This window comes from Rhipicephalus microplus, chromosome 8 (assembly GCF_043290135.1).
Source record: "Rhipicephalus microplus isolate Deutch F79 chromosome 8, USDA_Rmic, whole genome shotgun sequence".
Classification (NCBI taxonomy): Eukaryota; Metazoa; Arthropoda; class Arachnida; order Ixodida; family Ixodidae; genus Rhipicephalus; species Rhipicephalus microplus.
The window spans coordinates 107,551,923-107,575,857 of record NC_134707.1 but is presented as its reverse complement, the minus strand read 5'-3'; the positions used below and the strand labels follow the sequence as shown (position 1 = coordinate 107,575,857).

Below are 23,935 nucleotides of genomic sequence, written 5' to 3'. Positions count from 1 at the left end.
ATGACATGACGAACATAACGAAATATAAATCATAACATTTATGACATACATTTCATGATTTTCGTGTTATCACTAGTCAATTATGCTCGTCATACAGTGATGTTATATCATGCAAACTTTGGTATTGATACCATTATCCAAAGGGCCAGGAGAGCTGAAAGTCATAGGCGGTTAGATTGATTGATATGTGGGGTTTAACGTCCCAAAATATGCGGATAGATAGATAGATAGATAGATAGATAGATAGATAGATAGATAGATAGATAGATAGATAGATAGATAGATAGATAGATAGATAGATAGATAGATAGATAGATAGATAGATAGATAGATAGATAGATAGATAGATAGATAGATAGATAGATAGATAGATAGATAGATAGATAGATAGATAGATAGATAGATAGATAGATAGATAGATAGATAGATAGATAGATAGATAGATAGATAGATAGATAGATAGATAGATAGATAGATAGATAGATAGATAGATAGATAGATAGATAGATAGATAGATAGATAGATAGATAGATAGATAGATAGATAGATAGATAGATAGATAGATAGATAGATAGATAGATAGATAGATAGATAGATAGATAGATAGATAGATAGATAGATAGATAGATAGATAGATAGATTCAATGTCGCCGAAATTCATCACAAAATGCGTCGCATTTAAAAACCAAGCACTTTATACAAATGGTTAACAAACGAAGCTGAAACGTGTGGCCACAGGCGGTTGTAGACGTCACAGCCGAATCCACTGTGCCATTCGAGAACTGCCACTAAAAGCAGCCGTTGGCCTCCGCGAACGCATTCCCGCCATTGTCCCATTAACAATACACTGCCGGCAACGTCGCTCTGCCGACTCGCCGTTGTCGCCTGCAACCGGCTAGGAAGGCTGCTGGATCATCCATGCGTAGTTGCTACTCGCGTTTCCCCACCTGGGCATTTTCTTGTACCCTGACTGCTGCATGATCTCCAATCGTCCACTTAGACTGCTGCATCGGCCCGGTAAACATGAATTCTCTGACAGGTGATCTGTCGGTGCTAATCTTTGAAAGTTCTTGCTGTTCCAGCGCTCTTATGATCCGTGCCCTCCCTATCTGAAAACTGAAAGTTGAAACTGCTACGTGTGGGCTCCGCGGTATGGCTGCGAAATGATGAACATCGTCACTGACTGCGCATCCAATGGCACACTTGCTTCAGTACAATGCTTTCAGTTTCAAACAGTTTCTTTTCGCGTCATCTCGCGCCGAACAAAACAACCATTCGTGTCTGATATGGAACCAGCGGCAAGTCTGCGACCTCCTCCCCCTTCAAGGCAATTACGTGAGAGTTGGTAATCGCCTTGAAGGGCGAGGGGTTGCAAGCTTGCCGTTCTATATCAGCAACGACTGGTTGTTTTGCTCGCCGCAAGATGATGCGAAAAGGGTTTGTGGTTGCTATCACTCCCGCATGAACGTGCTGCCAGAAGCCGCTGGAGCGCGCAGGCCACGCGGCACCGTGTTTCCTTTCATAAAAATTGACACTGTACACTTTCACGGCACGCACTACGCCATAAATCATAAATTTTCAGAAGTTGTTGGCACCCGCCACGCTATTGTTTTTCATTCTACGGAGAAGCAAGTTACGCGCTACACAGCTGCAAGAAATTGTTCCCAGTTGTTGGTACACGTGGGGAGAGGGGCATAAGGAAGTAAAAGAGAGAAAGAGATGCACCTTACACACCGCACACACAGTGCACGGTAGTCTATTTTACCTTCGTACCTTTCCTATATTCTTTATCTTGTTGGTACGGTGCCTGATGATGAGAAATAATTACGGCTGCGCCCTTTGTAATGGGTTAGAATATTTGAACAACGTGCTAGTTAATATATACGCATTGTCTGACACCTTTCGTCTGACACCACTCTTAATCTTTCTCGTTCTCATTAATGAAGCTGCCAAGGTTGTCGTGTACTACTCATCTTATCGCAGTTTGTGCACACTTCCAAGAGAGAATAAACATTTTGCATGTACTTGTTCGCTGGATCGACCAGCATTCAGTTAGCAATAACAGCAAGGTACGTGAAGCGACTGCGAGCAGAAAAGCTTCAGAAAGATTTTGGAGTTTTCGTCTGAAATACGTTCAGTGTTTTTATTGGCCTCGAGGACATACCGTGGCTCCACCTACGTGATGACGTTACTCATAGGACAACGATTTGTGTTGTTTGATAGAAACTTCGCATTTTCTGCTCTTTTGCTGTGGACACCATGCGTTCTTCCCTTTGTTTTGAAGCTCAGTGCCTAAAGAAGCGGTAAGACCTGATAGTATGGGCAAGGAAACTGCAAATCGGTGCACCCGGTGGCACTCTTTGCATCGTGAAATCGCGACTAAGAGCCGGTTCAGGCATGGGGGATGATGCAAGTAGTGTCGTGATGGCAAAACTACCGTATTCTACAACTACTTCCCCGTCTGTGACTCCAAAGCGATCATAGCGCTGGCCTTCGTAGTCGAGGCCCTCGCGGCCAATGTATTGAATGAGGAGCGAGCGAAACCCACGTCCTTTCACCGAAGGTTCTTTTTTCCGACGGTTCTTCTTCGTCATTTGATCATGGGTATGTGAAATTTCGCGTACTGCATGCAAATTCACGAATTACAAAGCTGAATCTGTGCCGGACAACCACCTTTTTTTTCCCCGAATGATGACTTACGGAAAAGAGGCAAGTTGTGAGACTATAGGGGAGACTGGCCCACTTGCACCCATGCCTTCCAACTATGTACGCTCATGGTCGCAAGGTTATTTGGAAACATACTTTTCAGGGATCCAGGGCTTATCGGCCTTGACCGGCCCGGAAGGAGCTTGTGGAGCATGGCGATGACGAAGGTGCCCATCAAGGACGGTGTTGTGTCCTCGCCTTACCCACCCATAGAGCTACCTCAACATGAATCTTTCTACCAGTATGTGAGGAGGCGCTTCCTAGAACGTCCTCATCAACCAGCATTGGTATGTATTCCTTTCTTGACTAATTGCAATGATTGCTCATGCACTTTTTTTCGTTTCTTGCTTCACTTTACTTCTTTCTTGCTTTACCACATAAATTTTATTCCCCTTTTCTAATTCGCTATTGTAGGTAGTCAACCGGAAGATTTTATGATTAACCACCCTGCCTTTTGAATTCCTTTCTTTCCTTTTTTTATTGAAATAGAAAATAAACAAAGGAGTTTTTGTCACCGTTACTTGGCGACGGCTACCCCTTTTCACTTAATTGGTACAAATAAAATTATGAAAAAAACAAAAAAAACAATAGCATGTATACATATATAGAGTCCTACATGGGTGAGAACAAACGTTCTCCTATATGGGCAGAACAAACACGTAGACGACACGCTCACTTTTAACTTTTGTCCGCTCAGTATTCGTCACAAATCTTCGTTTCTTCGAAGAACTGTTGCAGCACCATCACTGCTTTGCCGTTCGTTTTGGATGGTCATGGACCTAGTATTTTAATCAACCCGAATGGTTGCTCAGGATCTAACCTGTGCAGTTTTGTTCTAGTCGCCTTTGGTGTGTGTCGTTTTTCGGACAGTAGAGCAAGGGATGACAGATATCCTCGTCATCGTGGCCGCATGAACATGCTGACGATGTTGCACGATGAATACGAAGTAGGAAGTGCCTTGTGTAAGCAGTTCCGAGTCGTAGGCGATGAATAAGTGTGTCGATACGTCTTGGGAGGTCACGGTCTAATTGGTATTCAAGATTAGGATCAACAGAATATAGGATCGATTCCTTTGTGAACCAGGTAGACAGGCATAATTCACGTTTTGTTGTTCTTAAAATTCTATTTACATCATATTGAGATACCGGAATGGGGCAAGTTTGAGTAGAATTATGAGCGGTTTTTGCAAACTCATTCGCCATTTCATTTCCCTTAATTCCGCAGTGACTGGGGACCCACTGAAACGCTATTCGATGATTCGACTTCGTAGCTTCTGAGAGCTCTCTTAGTATAGCGTATACTATATGCACATCAATGTGTCTTGAAGTGGCACTTTCCACACATGCCAGTGCTGCCAGAGAATCTGTAATTACCACCCATTTTCTTCGAGTCATTGGCAGTTCAATGAAGCTTATGGCTAGTGAAAGCGGTATACGAGCTCCGACGTTGTTGAAGAAGAGAGGTGGCGGCCCAACCGACATGCATATTCTTCGTGCAATTCCGGAATTGTGAATGCTGATGTCACTGTCTTTTTGGTGACGGAGCCGTCAGTGTACGGAACAGTGAACAGTGAACAGTGAACTTTATTGACATCATGTACATAGTACACACACATAGTACACAATGCCGGAGGCCGGCAGAAAAAGCCATCGCAAGGATAGCTTGACGAAGCTGCGGGCCCCCGTTTTGGCACCAGCGTACAACGGTGTTCTTAGTACATAAAAAAATGTACTGAACAGATAAATCACTTAGTACAGGACCCGAAGGAAAATGTGAGCCCACTACAAATAACCACGTCTTGCGTACAAACCATACACAAAAGAAAAACATACACCAACGGATGTACTAAATAGCTCAGTACATATAGATTACCTTCATAATACATGCATACAGATAAACATAACTTTGTAATTTACATAGAGTACACTATAGATATATAATTGCACATATCATTTAATACATGACCGAAAGAAAATATGAGAAAATATGAGGTGGTTACGAATCGCCATGCCTAGCGTACACCGACATATTCTCTATAGTTGACACTCATAGGCATGCACGAGATATTATATAGTGTCAATGTAATTATTTGCAAGAAAGGAACGTATTGCATTGAAAGTGTTGCTTTCCAGCTGAAAGTTAAATTCGTATAAAGCATTTAGTAGCCTCGGAAGTCTGTTTCCTAACGTATGTCGCCCATATGTTGTCCTACAAGTTTTAACAGTCCAAATTTCGCAGTTTCGCGTTTTATAAGGCTGACAATTTCTTTTAAGGTTGGCAAGTTCAGTCAAGAATACATGTTTCCCCTTTAATTCTTGTTTATAGGCTTGTTTATACGCGTGAGTGTATCCTTGGTACCTGTCAAACAGATGATGTGATGCCAACTGCTGAGCGGCAATGGTTGGCACTTTATGTTTGCTGCGAAGTCCTTCTATTGACGTTTCAATAGTTGGTAGCTCAAGCAGCCATAGAGGGTATTTTTGGTCCAGTGGTCAATGTGTCGACACAGAAAGCCGAGAAATGTACTGTTGGTACACCTGGTGTATTTGCGCTCCAGCACGGTTAACGATGTTGGATATGAGTGGATGGGAAGGGTGTTGCGCGACTAGACGAAAGAATGCCGACATGTCTCCAAATGTCTAATTACTATAAAGTTGGGTTCTCTTGCCTCTGCCAGTGTCAAAGAACTTGATGTTGCCTGTGAAACCCCCAGACATATGCGTAAGCTTCGTGCTTGAAACAGCTGGAGTCAGTGTTGCGACGTCTGAGAGATGTTGTGGAGAACTGGCGCAGAGTAGGCAATTTTCTGTCAGATTAGTGCACAATGAACGTGGAGGAGAGACGCTGATGCACCGCCCCATTTTGTTCCCGCGATGCGACGTATAACATTTATGGTGCTGTTCACTTGATTTTCAGGATCAGCAATATGCTGACTCCATCTGAGTTGGCTATCTAAGGCAACGCCAAGGAAGCGATGCTTTCGTGCGATTTCGATTTTCGGGCCATCCACAAAAAGCTTCAAGTTTTTCACTCTTTTTCTCGTGAATGGCAGAACTACATATTTGGCGTGAGAAACCTGCATGCCTCGCTCTTTGAGGTAATTACTTATTGCGTCTAGCCCTTGTTGAAGCCGATGTTCGACCACTTCCAGTGATTTGTGAGGCGTCTATATGCATATGTCGTCTGCACACTTGAATATGTTCAAGGCTTCGGGCAGTACTTCTGGAAGACCTGCCATTGCAACATTGAAAAGAAACGGACTTGGAACGCTTCCTTGGGGTACACCTCTGCTTATGTTGAAGCGGTCGCTGTCTCCGTTATTAATTGAAATATATATTTGTCTGTTACATAGGAAGTTGGCGATCCATTGAAGGATACGACCGTGAACCCCTAGTGAGGTAAGCCCGTGCAGCACAGGAAGGTAGCTCACAGAGTCGAATGCCTTCTTAATATCTATGAACGCCGCAACAGCCATATTTTCACAGCTCATCTCATGTTCTACAAATGTAACGAGGTCGAAGACGCAGTCCATGGTGCATCGCCGTCGTTTGAAGCCAGCCATCTGTTCTCGAAGTGAGTTGTTAGCTTCAATCTACCACTGTAATCTTCTGTCAACCATTTTTTCCATTACTTTAGATACGCAGCTAGTGAGGCCGACTGGTCGGAATGAGTCAAGCGAAAGCGGTGATTTACCGGACTTCATTACTGGGGTCATTCTCGAGACCTTCCAACACATTCGAACGTACGCCTTCGTCCACATGTCGTTATATATCCGTAGAAGAACTGGCGTGCCGTTGGGTCCTAGATTTGTCAGAACACTATACGATACGTTGTCGGGACTGGTTGCCGTTCTTACGTGGGTTAGTGATAGAGCGGTACGCAACTCTAGTAGAGAATACGTGTTATCCAGTTGAGCATGTGATAAAGTGTATGCATCTTGGATTTGCTGCTCTACAGAACTAGTCAGTGCAGTAGTGTTGTTAACCAATTGCCCAGTTACAGTCTGCATTGTGCAAAACTTATTAGAAACATCACGTTCGGATAATTTAAGAGATATAGCCAATCTTCTGAATCGGTTTCGCTGGGATACTGGATGACTTAGAGCAGCGATTGTTTGCCAGATTTTCGGAAGTGGAGTAAATGGGGTCAATGAATTGCAGAAATCATGCCATTTTTTCCGACTTAACTTTTACATGTGTCGGTTAGATTGGATGTGTGTGGCCTGACTCTTCATATAATCTTCAAGTCTCTAAGTGCGGCGATAGCTACGTTCTGCTCGCCTTCTAATAGCTCGTAGGCGCTCATAGTCTGCATCTACACTGGAGAGGCCTGCTGCGACAGCTGTAAACTTTGTTGCACGGGAGTAACTGCTTTAAACGCAGGACATAAATGTATCCAATTCATTGACTCCCATCAAGTTACGTCCAGTATGTTCACGAAATAGTTTCCAGTCAGTTAGCTTTGAAATCAATGTGGTCGTTTGCACTTGCATTCCTGGGTGCTGCATAAGAACTGGGTAATGATCCCTCCCTCGTGTTTCGAGATATGTACACCAGTTCATATCTCGTGCAACGTCAGGAGAGGCTATAGCCAAATCTGGACAGCTGGCCTAATTATTACCTCTTAAAAACGTTACTGATCCATCATTCAGTGCAACAAGACCACATCGATCAATTGCTTTTTCGAGTGTTTTCTCACGTGAATCGGTATGAGTACTGCCCCACGTGGTATTGTGCGCATTTAAATCTCCACAGATGAGGGTAGGTCCCTGGGCTTTACCCAATAAATGAACCAGAAATGATCCGGAGATGCGTGTCGATGGTTGCAAATAAACACAAATTACGGTGATGGCGAGTTAGTTTTGGAATTCAATTTTGCACCCTACAAGTTCTGGCACGTCCGAGTCCGACGAGTATAAAACAAAAGAGGGTATGTCACGCCGTACGCATCACAGTGTCCTGCTTAAGCCTGGATTTATTCTTGATGCATATGTGTCATAGTTAGAAACTCTAAAGTCAGAGCCAACGTTGGTTTCATTTAGACACAGAACGGGGAAGCTATACTGAGCAACCAGATTCCTAAAGTCTGCGCTTTTGGACCTAAGGACTGAAACACAGCTGTGTTGCGGAAACAGTTGTTCGTTTGTAGAGCCATTTTGCTATACAACAATTCTTTGTTGTACTGCTAGAGGCTCTAATGAAATGACTGCGCTCACCTCTGGTAGGTCATTGGCCTGTGGAAATACACGCAGGATTGCTTTCAAAGCAAGGAAGAGCATCGACATAACCATATATACGGAGCAGTATAAATCATGTGTGGAAAGCGCAAAAACGAAATATTTCGAAGGGCTCAGCAATAAAATTAAAACTAATTTAAAGTGTTTCTGGCATTATATCAAAGAGTGTGGGTCTGATCATGTTCGAGTGGCTGAACTAAACTTTAATAATATGGTTGTAGTTGATGAGGAAGCAAAAGCTAACTGTTTAAACAAATATTTCCAGTCTGTGTTCTTGCCCAAGTTTGGCGTTCCTTCAAAACCACACCCAACCACGATTCCGCCGATGCCACCGGTAGAACTGAGTGTCCGTGGCATATGTTCTCTTCTAGAAAACCAAGATGAATTCAAAGCAGTTGGTCCTGATGGCATCTCTCCTCGTATTGTAAAGCGATGTGCACTGCCAATTTCCCTTTACCTTTATGTAATTTATTCAAAATCCCTTTCAACGGGAACTCTACCCGAAGATTGGAAAATTTCTCATGTTGTTCCGGTTCGTAAGGGTGGCTCAAAAAAAGATGTAACAAATTACCGACCCATTTCATTGACGTCAGTGGCATGCAAAATTTTTGAGCACATTTCATTCAAGCACATATTGACCCATCTTACTGCTAATAATGTATTAATAAATGAGCAGCACGGTTTTCGTAAAGGTTTTTCTTGTACGACGCAACTTGTAGAGTTCTTTCACGAGCTGGCTTCCAACGTTGATGAAGGTGGGCAAACAGATTGTGTGTTTTTAGATTTTCGAAAGGCCTTTGACACCGTGTCACACTCCCTTCTCTTGGCTAAATTACAGACTCTAAATTTCGACCCAAATGTGTTCATCTGGATAACCAATTACTTGCTGAACAGGCGTCAATGCGTTCTTTTAAATGGGAAGTGTTCATCCTATGTTAACGTTACATCAGGCGTGCCCCAAGGCTCTGTCCTTGGGCCTCTCTTATTTCGTATTTTTGTAAATGATATTTCTGTGGGTATTTCGTCGCGCATGCGTTTATTTGCCGACGATTGTGTGTTATATCGACAGGTTCAGAACGAAGGTGACTGTGCTTATTTGCAGAACGATTTGGATTGTATTGTACAGTGGTGCCAGAAGTGGCAAATGACGCTAAACCCCAAAAAGTGCGTTCATATGCGTGTTTCCAAAAAAAAGAAACCAATAGTAACGGCGTACACCATAGATACGCATACTGTTATTACCAAACCAACATGCAAATAACTTGGCGTTGTTTTGTCGCATGACTGCTCATGGAATGCTAATGTTGATCGCGTTGCTGGCAAAGCGGCAAGGGCTCTAAACTTCATTCAGGGGAACCTAAGATTGGCACCCCGAACATTAAAAAATACAGCCTATCTCACATGTATTAGACCGATTTTGGAATACGCATGTCCTGTGTGGGACCCGATGCAGGCGAACTTGATTGATAAGCTTGAAAAAATACAAAACAAAGCTGCGCGGTTTGTTTTAGGGCGGTACGAGCGGAGAGACAGCTGCAGTGCTATGAAAGCTGAATTGGGTTGGGAATTGCTTTCTTTACGCAGGAAAAAACTGCGTTTGAAGTTTTTCTTTTCTGTTTTTCATGGGCGGACTGGGATTGACCGTCATAACTATTTCAGTGAACCCAGTTACATATCTAGTCGACATGGCCACCGACGCAAAGTGAAAGAGTATCGTGCAAGAACGACCATGCTTTATCATTCCTTTTTTGTGATGACCATTAGAGATTGGAACCGGCTGCAAGACAAGCAAGTGTGCTGTATACACGAAGAATTGTTTTATTCCAGTCTGTAACCCCCCTGCTGTAACGCCTTTTTGAGCAAAGCGGGGCACTCACTGAATAAAGAATTAAGAATAAAGAATATCCACATCACTTGTTTTCGGTGCACGTTGCTTAGTGCCTTTGGCTTTGGCGAGGTGAAAGGTGTAGACGCTTGGTTATCCTGAGTTGCTGACGGTTTCGGTGTCCTGCTGTCTCCTGTCTGCATTTGAACACTTGTTTATTGTCCTCTACGGTCCGTTTTGGCTGTACTTTTGTTTTTCAGAGCTGAAGCACGCTTGGCTACCGCCGCATACGACAGTGGTGATGTACTCTTTTGTGATTTTGAAGTCTCAGGGAGTGGATGCACAGTTTCAAGATTTGGACAAGGCGATTCCCTTTTTGGAGCTCTTCTAAGCAAAATTTCTTGTTGCTTTAGTCGATCAGCTGCCTGGTGTTTCGGACAACCAGCATATGACGCTACGTGGTCTCCATTGCAATCGGCACATTTGGGATCATTCCTCGATGTACATTCTTTGTAATCATGTGCTCCTTCACATATTTTGCAGCAAAGTTGTCCATGACACGATTTGGCAACATGTCCATATCGTTGAAACTTGTAACATCGTGTAGCGGGCTGTAGGTACTCTTCCACCGGATGACTTGTGGAGCTTAGGAAAATACGAGGCGGCAGTGGTTTGTCGGGGAAGAACTCAAGAATTACACTGCCGAGTAAATGTGGCTCTACTGAACCATCTTCACGACGGAGCCATTTAGTCTGTTTCCTGACTGAGATTACACCGCTGTCTCTTAAATATTCAAGCAGTCGATCTTCACTGTATTGCACTGGTACTTGTCTAATCTTTCCTAGGTTCCTCACATACGACTGCGGTATATACGGTGCCACTTCAAGACCAGCAACATGTGTTAACTCAAGAAGTCTGGAGGATGCAGTAAATGTAGAGACACTTACGGAGAAGTTCCCATCTCTGTTGACACGAAACGACTCCACTTTCTCTTTAGCAGCAGATACTACTTCACTGGTCAGTTTGTTTGGATTGACTTTCCAGAACGAGGCGCTAGGGTCTGTCAGCTTGAAAATTACGGGTATCCCCGCTGTTAGGGCTTTCTTGTACGTGACTGTTGTCAAAGGCCTGTCTTCTGCTTCTACATCACTGTTCATTTCCGCGGAGTCGATGATTGTTGCATCGCTGTCATCCTCTTGATTATCAGTTCGCGCCTTCTTCGGAGTAACACACTCGTCGTCGGCGTTAGGTGTCGTCGAGGGGCCGTCACAGTCCTCCTCTGGTCCGCGAAACACGGGATTATCTTGCTGTTCGGACGCACTCATCACTTCATCTTCATCTGATGGGCGCTGAGAAGAATGGTCCCCACCAGTAGCCGAAGCTTTCGGACGTCGTGGCAGCCTAACATAAGACTTCGGCGCCTTGGAGACGTGGCGCCTGGTGCACCGCGAAGGTGGAGGCCGAATCTCTGCAGTAAGATGCAAAAGACCAGTAAGAAAACTTACGAAATTGCCGAAAAAACAGCAGCGCTAGGAAACTCACGCCCAGTGATTCTTTACTTCGTCCTCTTTTTCCCTTTCTTTCCTTCCTTCCGTTCTTCAAGTGAGCGGACTGGTTTAACGAGTTGATTGATTGATTGATTGATTGATTGATTTTTATTTATTTGTTTATTTATTTATTTATTTATTTATTTATTTATTTATTTATTTATTTATTTATTTATTTATTGATATATAAGGTTTGACGTCCCAAGACCACCATATGATTATGAGAGACGCCGTAATGGAGGGCTCCGGAAATTTTGACCACCTGGTGTTCTTTAACACGCACGCAAATCTGAGCACATGGGCCTACAGCATTTTCGCGTTAACCTAAAATGCAGCCGCCGCAGCCGGAAGTCTATCCCGCAACCAGCGGGTCAGCACTCGAGTACCTTAGCCACTAGACCACCGCGGCGGGACGAGGTGGTTCAATGAGTGATTTCTAGACTTGTGCACTAAGCTAACAGCGACCTAGGGTCATCATGTATCAGCGTAAAGTGATGAGAACAATGTTGTATAAGCCCGTGCGCTTTTTCATTCACAAATTTTATGTGAACGTTTATACCCTTTCATGACAGAGCGCCTCATAGAATGCGCCTGTATGTCGTGTAATCTTATCCCTTCTTATAAATATTAGGTATTTATTACACAAAGTTTTATTTACCATCATTTTATTCACTCTTAAATTTATTTTTACTAGCACTCAACAGGGAAATAGCGCCAATATGAATCCGGTAAGCTCACGAAGACGGGAAAAAAAGACATACACAGTTAAAGAAAATAAAGACTCTGCATTTAGAAAACGCTTGAGCCCATGAAGTACTGCCAATAATTTACGCGCACCAAGAATAAAACTTATGGAGCGTAAACTAGAAAAAAAACGCAGTCTGCAGATTTTTAAAGGGACACTAAAGGCAAATGGTAAGTCTACGTTTATTTAATTATTAATTTATTTTTATTTATATCATTACTCATTTACTTAATTTTTAAGCAAACTTCTGTGGGAGACCATGGGAAAAACGCTGATACAATCTACACAATCAATCAAATAAAGTGAGGGTGCCCTGGCCACGCTACACGTGTTACAGCGTAAAAGGTGGCAACAAATGAAATAAACAAAACAATCAAATACACACGTAATATACTGTACACAAATACCCTCCATGCAAAAAAAGTAAACCTTGTTCTATAGACATAATAAAAGAACATTATGAGAGAACATAATAAAGAACTGAATTATTTTCCTTAAAAAAACAGCGAAAACATAAAAAGACAGCGTTGTTATGAGCAATGTTCATAATAGGGATATTGTGGTGAAAATTCTACGTACATCTATTCTTTCGTAGTTAACACATTGATACACAGCCGTTTGTGGATGTATTAACCGTCCAAAAACCTCGTAGTGCTACTTTCGTGCTAAGAAAAATCCGAAATGAAATCTCGTTTTAGTGGTTTGCATCACGTTAACGCTCTTCAAATCACCCGCCTGAGCGGTGTTTCTCACGTCACTGTTACCGTGCCCAAAGTGGCCCATCTTTACTGCGCAGCCGCCAACACTAGCAGCAGCAGAGCGAAAGTAGCCCAAGCAACAACAAAGGCCATTTGACAACTTTCTACTTGTTTAGTTCAACTGAGCCCCACTCGGTGGCACCACCCATTCATGTCTAACCAGGCGAAAACAGAGCTTTTGAACGACTTGCACCATTCCCCACAGTAACGCCAGACGGTTCTTTTTTCTACAAATCGAACCTAGACGGAGAATCAGCACTTTATTACGTCTCTAGATACACGGAAGGTTCTTTTTCGATTGCAGCTAGTACGACTACTTGTGATCAATTGTAGGCCGAACGCTTTGACATCATTGGGATCATTTCCAAAACGCCCCACTCGTGGAGCACGTTGTATGATACACTTAGCGTAATTTATCGAGAAGCCGGGCACTCTTGTTGATAATATTGCCGTTTTAGACGTTGTCATACATTAACCGTTTGCTGTGACCTAAATTGTTATTTGCTTTTAAGTGTTCCTTCAAGGATTAGTCAACCAGCTAACCAGCTTTATAACTTTGCGTTTGGAAAACATTATTATTTTTAGGTCCTGGCCATTCAGCAGCAAACAAAACTAGGCGCCAAGAGAACGTTGTCACCAAGAAAAACTGACAGTAGTTTTGGAATCACATTAGGTGTAATTACTCAACTATTCATTGCATAATAAGCGAACGCTTATTTACAATATTGAAACCAACTAGTACCCAAGCCATTCCTCATTATATGAAAGCTGTAGGCACTGCAAGCCTTTTAAAATATTTGTTCTTCACCGTCTGCTAAAAAAAACAGCATTGCCGAACCACATGAAATCTAGTCATTGTGTTTTCATCACAGTCGGAAATTGCCTACTGCCACATAATTTTAGGCACAAATTACACTGACGCAATAAATTCGAACCATATTATGGTGATCCGATGGTTGATTGACCATATCTATCTTTATATATATATATATATATATATATATATATATATATATATATATATATATATATATATATATATATATATATATATATATATATATATATATATATATATATATATATATATATATATATATATATATATATATATATATATGAGATATAACAGACAGTAATGCCAAGGAATGTACAGGCGAATTTATTAGAACCAATGGAATGTAAATAAGAAGAAAGAAGAAAGAAAAGTGGCTTTCTTCTTATTTACATTCCATTGGTTCTAATAAATTCCCCTGTACATTCCTTGGCATTACTGTCTGTTATATCTCATTAATATTGTGTTAAAACACGGAAATACGAGCCCTTAGGTATACACTTCTCTCCCTTATATATATATATATATATATATATATATATATATATATATATATATATATATATCTTCCTGCCTACTTCTTGAGGTGTTCGTAGTCACTTCGTTAGTTTATTTGTACAAATATGGTGTGGTGTGAGATGAGTGCCTGACCAACGTGAATGAGAAGTGAAGAGCTTGACTTGCATGGTCTCTACGTCCGACACACCTTCCAAGATGCAGTCGGGATGTGATGGTACGTGCTTCACATGAATGCCAGGTAACGTTATGAGTAGAAATATGTGCATCTTATCTGTATCGTGCTTTTATGACATGAACGGCATGATTCAAACGTCGTAGCCCTTTCAGTAATATTAAATGCGGGAACATTTGCGTGAATTAACTCTACCAGTGTAACGTTAACTGTCTCGACATGATTGACATAACGAACATTTCATGCATTATATGCGAAAATGCCAATAATGACGACATAGTGAAGTTATTCATTCACCTAATGTACACGGCGTGCCAGAAATGCGTAAATGAAATGGCATAACACGCACGCCGGCGAGCACCATATTTATTGTAAACAAACCTAGCATGCTTCTAGGATGCTTCTTTTTGGGTGTTGGCGTTGTCGGAAAAACACCCGCTTATCCCCCGTTACATGTGCTCACCTATGATACATCATATTGTTACACGACATCGGCAACGAAAGAGCGTCATAGACGACGAAGACGATGAAAGTGACCGTGCTCGTGTTGTTGTTGCTGCTGTTCTTCCATCTTGGCTGCAGCTGCCTCTGACTCTCCCGGTATACTATGTAAATATATTTATTTCATTCATTCCCTTACCCCCGTAACATTTGGTGGAGGTGCTGGGTATCGATCCTCGTACCTCTTACCGAGCGCCTAAATCAAACATTGACTACAATGGTCTCCATGTACATTTCCAAAGATCACCTTGATTGGGATAGTACTTGGCCTTATGTGACATTTGCGTACAATTCGTCACGCCACGACAACGCTGGCTTCTCCCCCTTCTATTTATTGTTCGGCCGCCATCCAGCGTTACCCTTCGAGACTCTTCTCCAATCAACTACGCAAACGGTTACAGAGTACGCCCGGGATGTCACTGCTCGGGCTCAAGTGGCCTGCCAAATCGCCCGGGAACGTCTTCTTGGCTCGCAGCTCTCTCAGAAGGCCCGCTACGATAGCCATCACAGAGTAGTTTCCTACGCTCCAGGTTCATTGGTCCTCCTCTGGACACCATGCCGCCACGTTGGCCTCTCTTCGAAGCTCCTGTCTCGCTACTCGGGGCCTTACAAGGTTTTACGCCGGCTTACCGATGTCACATACGAGATTGCTCCGTTGGACAGTCAGTCATCGTCATCCGCACCAGCTACTGACGTCGTCCACGTGACCCGCCTCAAACCGTACATATCCACATATGATCCTACTCTCCTTTAGGTGCCGAGACGGCGCTGCCAGCAGCGGGGGGTCATATGTTACACGACATCGGCAACGAAAGAGCGTCATAGATGACGAAGACGATGAAAGTGACCGTGCTCGTGTTGTTGTTGCTGCTGTTCTTCCATCTAGGCTGCAGCTGCCTCTGACTCTCCCTGTATCTTTTGTAAATATTGTTACGGGAAGGAGACTGACTCAGAGGGGTAGTCACCGATGTATTTACAGCCGGTTAGGCGAGCAGCGCCAGCCACACAGATTAGCTCGTGCCAGTCTATCTGCTTTCTCTTCTTAAGCTCCATGCACTGGCACGTAGCATGACCCCCGGCGGCGGAGGCACCGTCCCGGTGCTTTAAAGGCCGTTATCTGACGCATTATTGTAGGGCTTGATCTGCGAGACGTGTACGATATCACTGGGCCGCATAGTAGAAGATGATGGACAGATGGGGCTGATCTCGTAGGTGACAGGTGTTACTTGACGCAATATACGGTAGGGTCCCGTGTAATGAGACAGAAGTTTTTCGCATAGGCCCAGCCGACGATGAGGGGACCAGAGTAAAACAACGGTACCAGGAGCGAAATGTACGTCTCTATGTTCCTCATCGTACCGACGGCATTGGTTGCTTTGCGACGCCATCAGCCGAGCGCGAGCGAGCTAACGGGCATGATCGACTCGCGCAATCACGTCGCGGGCATACTCGCTGGTGGACGAGGTGTGAGCTGAGATAACTGTGTCCAGTGGTGAAGTCGGCTCTCTTCCGTACAATAAGTAGAACGGCCAAAAGCCTGCTGTGTTGTGACGGGATGAATTATACGCGAAAGTTGCGTAGGGTAAGGCAAGGTCCCAGTCTCGGTGGTCGGGCGACACGTACATAGCGAGCTTATTTGTTAAAGTGCGGTTAAATCGTTCCGTGAGGCCGTTTGTTTGAGGGTGGTAAGCGGTTGTCAGTGTGTGTTGCGTGGAACAAGAACGCAGAATGTCGGCGATAACTTGGGATAGAAATGTATGGCCACGGTCTGTGAGAAGCTGTCTCGGAGCACCATGAATCAATATAACGTCCCGTAACAAGAAGTCAGCGACGTCGGTTGCAGAGCTAGTCGGTAGAGCTCGCGTAATAGCGTAGCGTGTAGCGTAGTCTGTAATAACGGCTATTCATCTGTTTCCCATTGTGGATGTGGGAAAAGGACCAAGCAGGTCTAACGCAACACGGTAAAATGGTTCCGCAAGTATGTCAATTGGTTGAAGATGGCCAGCGGGTAGTAGCGACAGTGTCTTACGACGTTGGCATAGGTCACACGTGGCAACGTATCGGCGTACCAAACGAGCAAGGCCTGGCCAGAAAAAACAGTGCCGGACGCGCTCGTACGAGCGGGATACACCAAGGTGTCCAGCCCTGGGAACGTCATGAAGTTCGGTGAGAACACAGCGGCGCAAATGCTTAGGCACAACAATGAAAAGGTCGGGCCCGTCTAGTCGGAAATTGCGACGGTATAGCACACCCTTTTGAATGACAAAGTAGCGGACGGAAGCATCATTTGTGGAGGATTCCATACGACTAATGATGTCAAGCAGCTCTGGATCACGCTTCTGTTCTTCCCCAATATTAAGGAAGTCGGACACTGACATGATAGAGTTCTCCGTGGGCTCGTCAGTGTCCTCAGGATCGTCGACAGGGTACCGGGAGAGGCGATCAGCATCACGGTGTAGGTGGCCAGATTTGTAGACCACCGAATAGGAAAACTCTTGCAGGCGCAATGCCCAGCGACCAAGGCGGCCTGATGGATCTTTCAGAGAGTTGAGCCAGCAGAGTGCGTGGTGGTCGGTAACTACCGAGAATGGGCGTCCGTATAGATAAGGTCGAAATTTCGCCACCGCCCATACAAGAGCCAAGCACTCACGCTCTGTTATCGAATAGTTACGTTCAGGGGCGGATAGGAGGCGGCTGTCATATGCAATAATGCAATCATGGCCATGTTGTTTCTGAACCAGCACTGCACCAATGCCATGCCCACTTGCATCTGTACGGATTTCCGTAGAGGCAGCAGGGTTCAAGTGTGCCAGAATCAGAGGGGTAGTGAGAAGAGTGACGAGAGTAAGAACGCAGAAGCCTCTTCAGAGCCCCATGAAAACGGGACTTCTTTCTTGAGGAGCTGCGTAAGCGGCCTCGCTATGTGCGAAAATTTTTTCACGAAGCGTCGGAAGTAGGAGCATAGTCCGATAAAGCTGCGTACATCCTTAGCAGATCGTGGTACAGGGAAGTTTTTGACGGCGCTGATTTTTGCCGGGTCTGGTTGTACACCGTTGGCGTCTACTAAACGGCCAAGCACTGTGATTTGATGGCGTCCAAAGTGACATTTGGACGAGTTGAGCTGCAGGCCAGCGCAACGGAAGATTCCCAGGATGGCTGACAGGCGCTCTATGTGAGTTTCAAATGTTGGTGAAAAAACGATGACGTCGTCCAAGTAGCACAAACAGGTGGACCATTTGAATCCTCTGAGCAGGGAGTCCATCATTCGTTCGAAGGTGGCTGGAGCGTTACAAAGGCCGAAGGGCATGACCTTGAACTGATATAGGCCATCGGGGGTGATGAATGACGTCTTTTCACGGTCCACTTCATCTACCATTATGTGCCAGTAGCCGGAACGAAGGTCTATGGAGGAAAAATTGTGGGACCCATAGAGGCAATCAAGCGCATCATCTATTCATGGCAGGGGGTAGACGTCTTTTTTGGTAATTTTGTTTAGGTGTCAATAATCCACACAGAAACGCCATGCATCGTCTTTCTTGCGGACTAGCACTACAGGAGAAGCCCAAGGACTGCAGGATGGCTCAAGGATGTCCTTGGCGAGCATTTTGTCGACCTCACTTTGGATGATGTGACGCTCGGTCGCCGACACCCGATTGGGACGCCTATGAACAGGATGCTCATTACCAGTGTTTATGCGGTGGCTCATACTGGTAGCTTTCCCCAACGGACGGCCGCTGATATCGAAAACGTCGATGTAGGACAGCAGAACCCGGTGGAGCTCATCAGTCTGCTGCGGCTTTAAGTTGGAAGCGATCATCGAAATTATAGCGCTGTCGGAGCAAGTGGCAGATTGATGTAAGCATGGGGGTCAGAAGGGGCGGCCATCGCGAAAACATCTACCGTATTGTCTTCTAAGATGCAGAGCAACGCCAAAGAGTTCCCTTGTGGCAAAACTTGAGGTGTCAAGCTAAAGTTGACAACTGGGAGGCACGTAGAATTTCCTGCGACGGACATAATGGTGTGCAGTAATGTAATGCCACGGCTTATGAGAACATCGGTGATAGGGGTCAGAACATAGTCACCGTCGGAAACTGGTGGTATTGAGACGAGCTCTATGTAGGTCAGTGTCTGTGGAGGGAGGCGCGCATGTCCCGTTGTGGAGAGGTGACTCGGCCGTTGTGTAAGAGGTTCTGTTGCGGGCAAGTGTAGGCGGAGCGTACTGGTCGAACAGTCTATGAGGGCAGAATGCGCGGACAGGAAGTCGAGTTCTAAGATTACGTCGTGGGGGCATTTATCAAGGACGGTGAAGAGAACAACTGTGTGTCGATCCGCAATGCTCACACGAGCGGAGCACATTCCAACGATAGATGCCATTCCACCATCTGCAACACGGACGAACTGAGTGGTCGCAGGTGTGAGAACCTTCTTAAGCTTGCGGCGAAAATCACTCGTCATCACGGAAAGTTGGGCGCCGGTGTCGACAAGAAAAGCGACATGTACGCCGTCTACTTGTACGTCTATGAGGTTTCGTTTTGTCGGTATCGTCAAAAGAGGATTTTCGGTCAGTCCGGGCGCTGCAGCGCCACCTACGGGGGCTGCAACGCTTAGTTTTTCGTCGGGGAACCTCGTGGGAAGGCGGGGGAAGATGGTCGGCGGGGCTGTGGAGAACGGGACTGGCGACGTTGGGGGAATGGAGAGCGGGAGTAGCGGTGTTCAGAAGCAGGTTCCTGGGCAAAATGGTCGCGGCTGGTTTCATGGCGATAGGCAGGACGTGCATAGAAGGGACGAGAGGACGGTTGTACAGGAGGACCCCAGCGACTTCTGCAATGGCGAGATATGTGCCCAATTCTGTGACACGAGAAGCATATCGGCTTGTCATCGTATGTTCGCCATGCGGACGGATTACGGAACCTTGAGGGAGCGCTGGCCGGGAAGGGACGTGCAGGCGTGTATCGGGGCTGGTAGTCGGTGCGGGGAGGTGGTGAGATAGAGTGAATTCCCAAGCTGGCGATTTCCTGCCGGATGGCTGCTTGAATAAGAGGCAACGTAATTGGCGGAGAGGGGTCAGGGGACGTTGGTCCCACCTTGGCTGGAGCGGTCGCTTCAAGCTCCCGCCTGACGATTCACGTCAAGTTGTCACAGGTGTCTGGTGGATGATATGTGTCAAGACACGAGGACATCGCAGTGGTGTTCGGGAGGCACTGGAACTGATGGGAGATGCGTCTGCTTTTAGCTTGTTGGAACCGGCGGCATTCTTGAATGATCGCATCAACAGATGACACATTGTTGAATACCAACAAGTTGAACGCATCGTCGGCGACACCCTTTAGGATATGCGCAACTTTTTCAGTTTCGGACATATTTTCGTCAGCTTGGCGGCATAGTGAAAGGACAGCCTGAATATAACCGATGTAGGGCTCCGTGGAAGATTGTGCGCGAGTCGACAACTCATTTTTCGCAGCTTCACGACGACCAGAGATGTCGCCAAAAAGCTCACGGATCTTTGCCTTGAAGCTGTCCCAGCTTGTTATGTCATGCTCGTGGTTATCAAACCAAACACGAGGAGTTCCGTCGAGATAAAAGATGACGTTTGCGAGCATAAGAGTGAGATCCCACCTGTAAGTGGCGATGATGCGTTCGTAGAGGCGTAGCCACTGGTCGACGTCGGAACCCTCGCTGCCCGAGAACATGCCGGGGTCTTTGAGCGCGGGAAGTGTCCCGAAAGTTGTCGTGGGCGCTGGGTTGACAGGTCGGGCAGAAGGGGGAGCGACCGGAGAGGATGTAGCCGAGTCTTGATTTGTCATGTTGTAAGCCGCGAGGGAGCGTCCGCTTCGGAGTTCCGTGGCGAGGACGGGGATCGCACAACTCCACCAAATATGTTACGGGAAGAAGACTGACTCAGAGGGGTAGTCACCGATGTATTTACAGCCGGTTAGGCGAGCAGTGCCAGCCACACAGATCAGCTCGTGCCAGTCTATCTGCTTTTTCTTCTTCAGCTCCATGCACTGGCACGTAGCAATATATTTATTTCATTCATTCCCTTACCCCCGTAACAATATCGTTCTGTATCCATCTTCTCTGCTTGGTCACTCTCAAGCGCCGACTCGGTGAGTAATTTTGATCAAGTGCTGCGTAGTGCTACACCACCCGTTTGCCACAAAACGTCTCAATGCTATCTCGCGTGATTCTTTTCGCCTGATAAGGCCTCTCTGTACACTATTTAACGGATGGGTCTGAGTGCCGCCATATTGGGCATGGTTCGTGCTTTTAAATTTTAATGACTAAAAAAACAGTATTGTGATAAACGCATACACGTGAAAAAATTGGCAGTTCCGACTTTCAGTGGGACTTGATTATATGAGATGCACGAATGAGAAATGAAAAATCAGCACAAGGTTACGAGGTTGGGGTAAATATTCCCAACATGACTTTCGTGTCATGATTATGATGTTTGGATGTGTCGTTTACCTTCGTCATCTATTCACGTCACATGATACCAAATTTAGTATATGAGGAAATAGCGAAACGGCCGCGAGCACCCTCTGAGCGCGGTATGTTGTCGTGTTCTTACATGACACGCGTGTCAAGATTATCTTGTTTGCATCATTCATATATTTCGTCATTCATTGACGTCACGTAACAACAAATTTGGTATACGTAGAGCTAGCAAAACGGCTCCGAGTGCTTCATGGAGGGCCCATTGTACTCCAATGTAGCGTTGACGCGCGCGCCCGCTGGAAAAAGCAACGCTACGTTAGCAAAACGTGAGCACTCTATAGTCTGACACCAGGCGCGACCAGCGTCCGTCGGCGCGGCCTGACGGCAGCCGACGCGAAATGTGACATGCCGCATTTCGCGTCGATGCGCTACCCAGACAACACCGAGTTGCCTACTTTTCGTGACAGAGGCACGCCGATCGTGCTGAAACGCGCATGCGTCAAAGCAACGCAGCGCAGCGCGCACCTGCGAGTATATGCAAGAACCGGTACCTGGCGTGGCAGCGCCGGGGTGACGCGACGAAATGAACGCCAGTGAGCACGAGCACCGCGTTACGTCGAAATGTATTGGCGCCTTGACTGAGGCATGTAGTCACGTTCTCACATGACACGCATCTCATGATTATCATGTTTGCATCATTCACATACAATCGTCATCCATTGGCATCACGTAATACCAAACTTGGCATATGTGAAGTTAGTGAAACGGCCGCGAGCGCATCATCAGTGTGGCATGTACTAATGTTGTTACATGACACGCACGTTATGATTATCATGTTTGGATGTGTCATTTACCTATGTCATCCGTTCGCGTCAAGTAATACCGAGTTTGGTACATGTGAAGCTAGCGAAACGGCCGCGAGCGCATCATGAGCGTAGCATGTGGTCATGCTGTTACATGACACGCACCTCATGATTATCATGTTAAGGTCTGTCACTTGTGTTCGCCATGCGATCATTCTATACCATACCAGTTTTGCAACATGCCATTTGAACGAAACCACTGCAAGAGCTGCAACACCATTAAATGTAAGTCATGACATTCATGACATACGTGTCATGATTTTCAAGTTATGACTGGTCAAATATGTTCTCCATAGTCATGTTATGCCATATCAAGTTTGGTATCAGTACCATTATCAAAACGGCCAGGCGAGTTAAAAGTCCTAGGATGGATGGATGGATGGATGGATAGATGGATGGATGGATGGATGGATGGATGGATGGATGGATGGATGGATGGATGGATGGATGGATGGATGGATGGATGGATGGATGGACGGATGGATGGATGGATGGATGGATGGATGGATGGATGGATGGATGGATGGATGGATGGATGGATGGATGGATGGATGGATGGATGGACGGACGGACGGACGAATGGATGGATGGATGAATGGATGGATGGATGGATGGATGGATGGATGGATGGATGGATGGATGGATGGATGGATGGATGGATGGATGGATGGATGGATGGATGGATGGATGGATGGATGGATGGATGGATGGATGGATGCTCTCAAAGTCGCCGAAGTTCGTTAAAAAATGCTTCGGATTTCAAACGCTTGAGTTGGTGCATATGGTATTTCGTGACATTACTCCAGATACAGAAGGCCGGCTCAGAAGTATAATAGTTGATTGATTTGTGGGGTTTAACGTCCCAAAACCACCATATGATTATGAAAGACGCCGTAGTGGACGGCTCCAGAAATTTCCACCCCCTTGGGTTCTTTAACGTGCACCCGAATCTGAGCACACGGGCCTACAGCATTTCCGCCTCCATCGAAAATGCAGCCGCCAATGCCGGGATTCGATTCCGCGACTTGCGGGTCAGCAGCCGAGTTCCTTAGCCACTAGATCACCGCGGCGGGACCGAAGTATAATAGTGGACACCAACGAAAAATGAGCAAATTCAATTGAATTTATATCGTTGTGTCGCACATGAAGGATGTCCAAGTTCTATGCTGGCGGGAACTTGGGTACTTTCCTCATTATGCAATGAGCATCGGCGATTGCGGACATCATCAGACCGAAATCGGCCTATTAATTGAGCGCACAACAACTTACTTTGCAAGAAACGACATAAATTATCTTGTATCAGAAGCCCAAACTGTGAGACAGGACACAGAAAGAGCCGTAAGGACCACAGCCGTGCATACATAAAAAAACACATTTCACTTTACAAATCATTGTGCAGTGTGTCAATTGAAACAAGAAAAATCGTAACAGCGAGGACAGCAATAACTTTAGTAATAAACTGATGCGTTACTATGCATCTAATTATTGTGTCAAACATCACTGTTGGTTCAAGATTGTGACAGGTGCATTGCTTTCGTTAGATGCGACTATGGAAAAGTGCAAGAATAGTATGCCGTTAGCTTTGACCGTGAAACTTGAAAACGACAGACGCCGCTGTGCGATGACCAGTCGACTGAATGCCTTTCCCACCGAAATCAGCGCTAGGATCAAGGCACTGAGCCTCGCATTGTCTTAAAAGGAGCCTCCACACATGTGGTCGAGTGATCGAGGTGACCCTCTTCATGGCTTCAGCAAGGGGTAGTCGCGGACACCCCTTGCTTCAAAAGAGA

The 23,935-nt window shown here is 45.4% G+C and overlaps 1 protein-coding gene across 2 annotated transcripts in view; it reads left to right on the top strand.

Moving 5' to 3' along the window:
* The window catches only part of LOC119163915 (luciferin 4-monooxygenase), a 194,826-nt gene that overhangs the window by 104,054 nt on the left and 66,837 nt on the right, over positions 1-23,935 (top strand). For both annotated transcript variants that reach the window (XM_075872461.1, XM_037415986.2), the window contains exon 3: positions 2,810-2,993. In XM_075872461.1, the coding sequence (XP_075728576.1) occupies positions 2,859-2,993 (135 nt within the window). In that variant the 5' untranslated portion in view covers positions 2,810-2,858. The remainder of the gene's footprint in view (positions 1-2,809; positions 2,994-23,935) is intronic.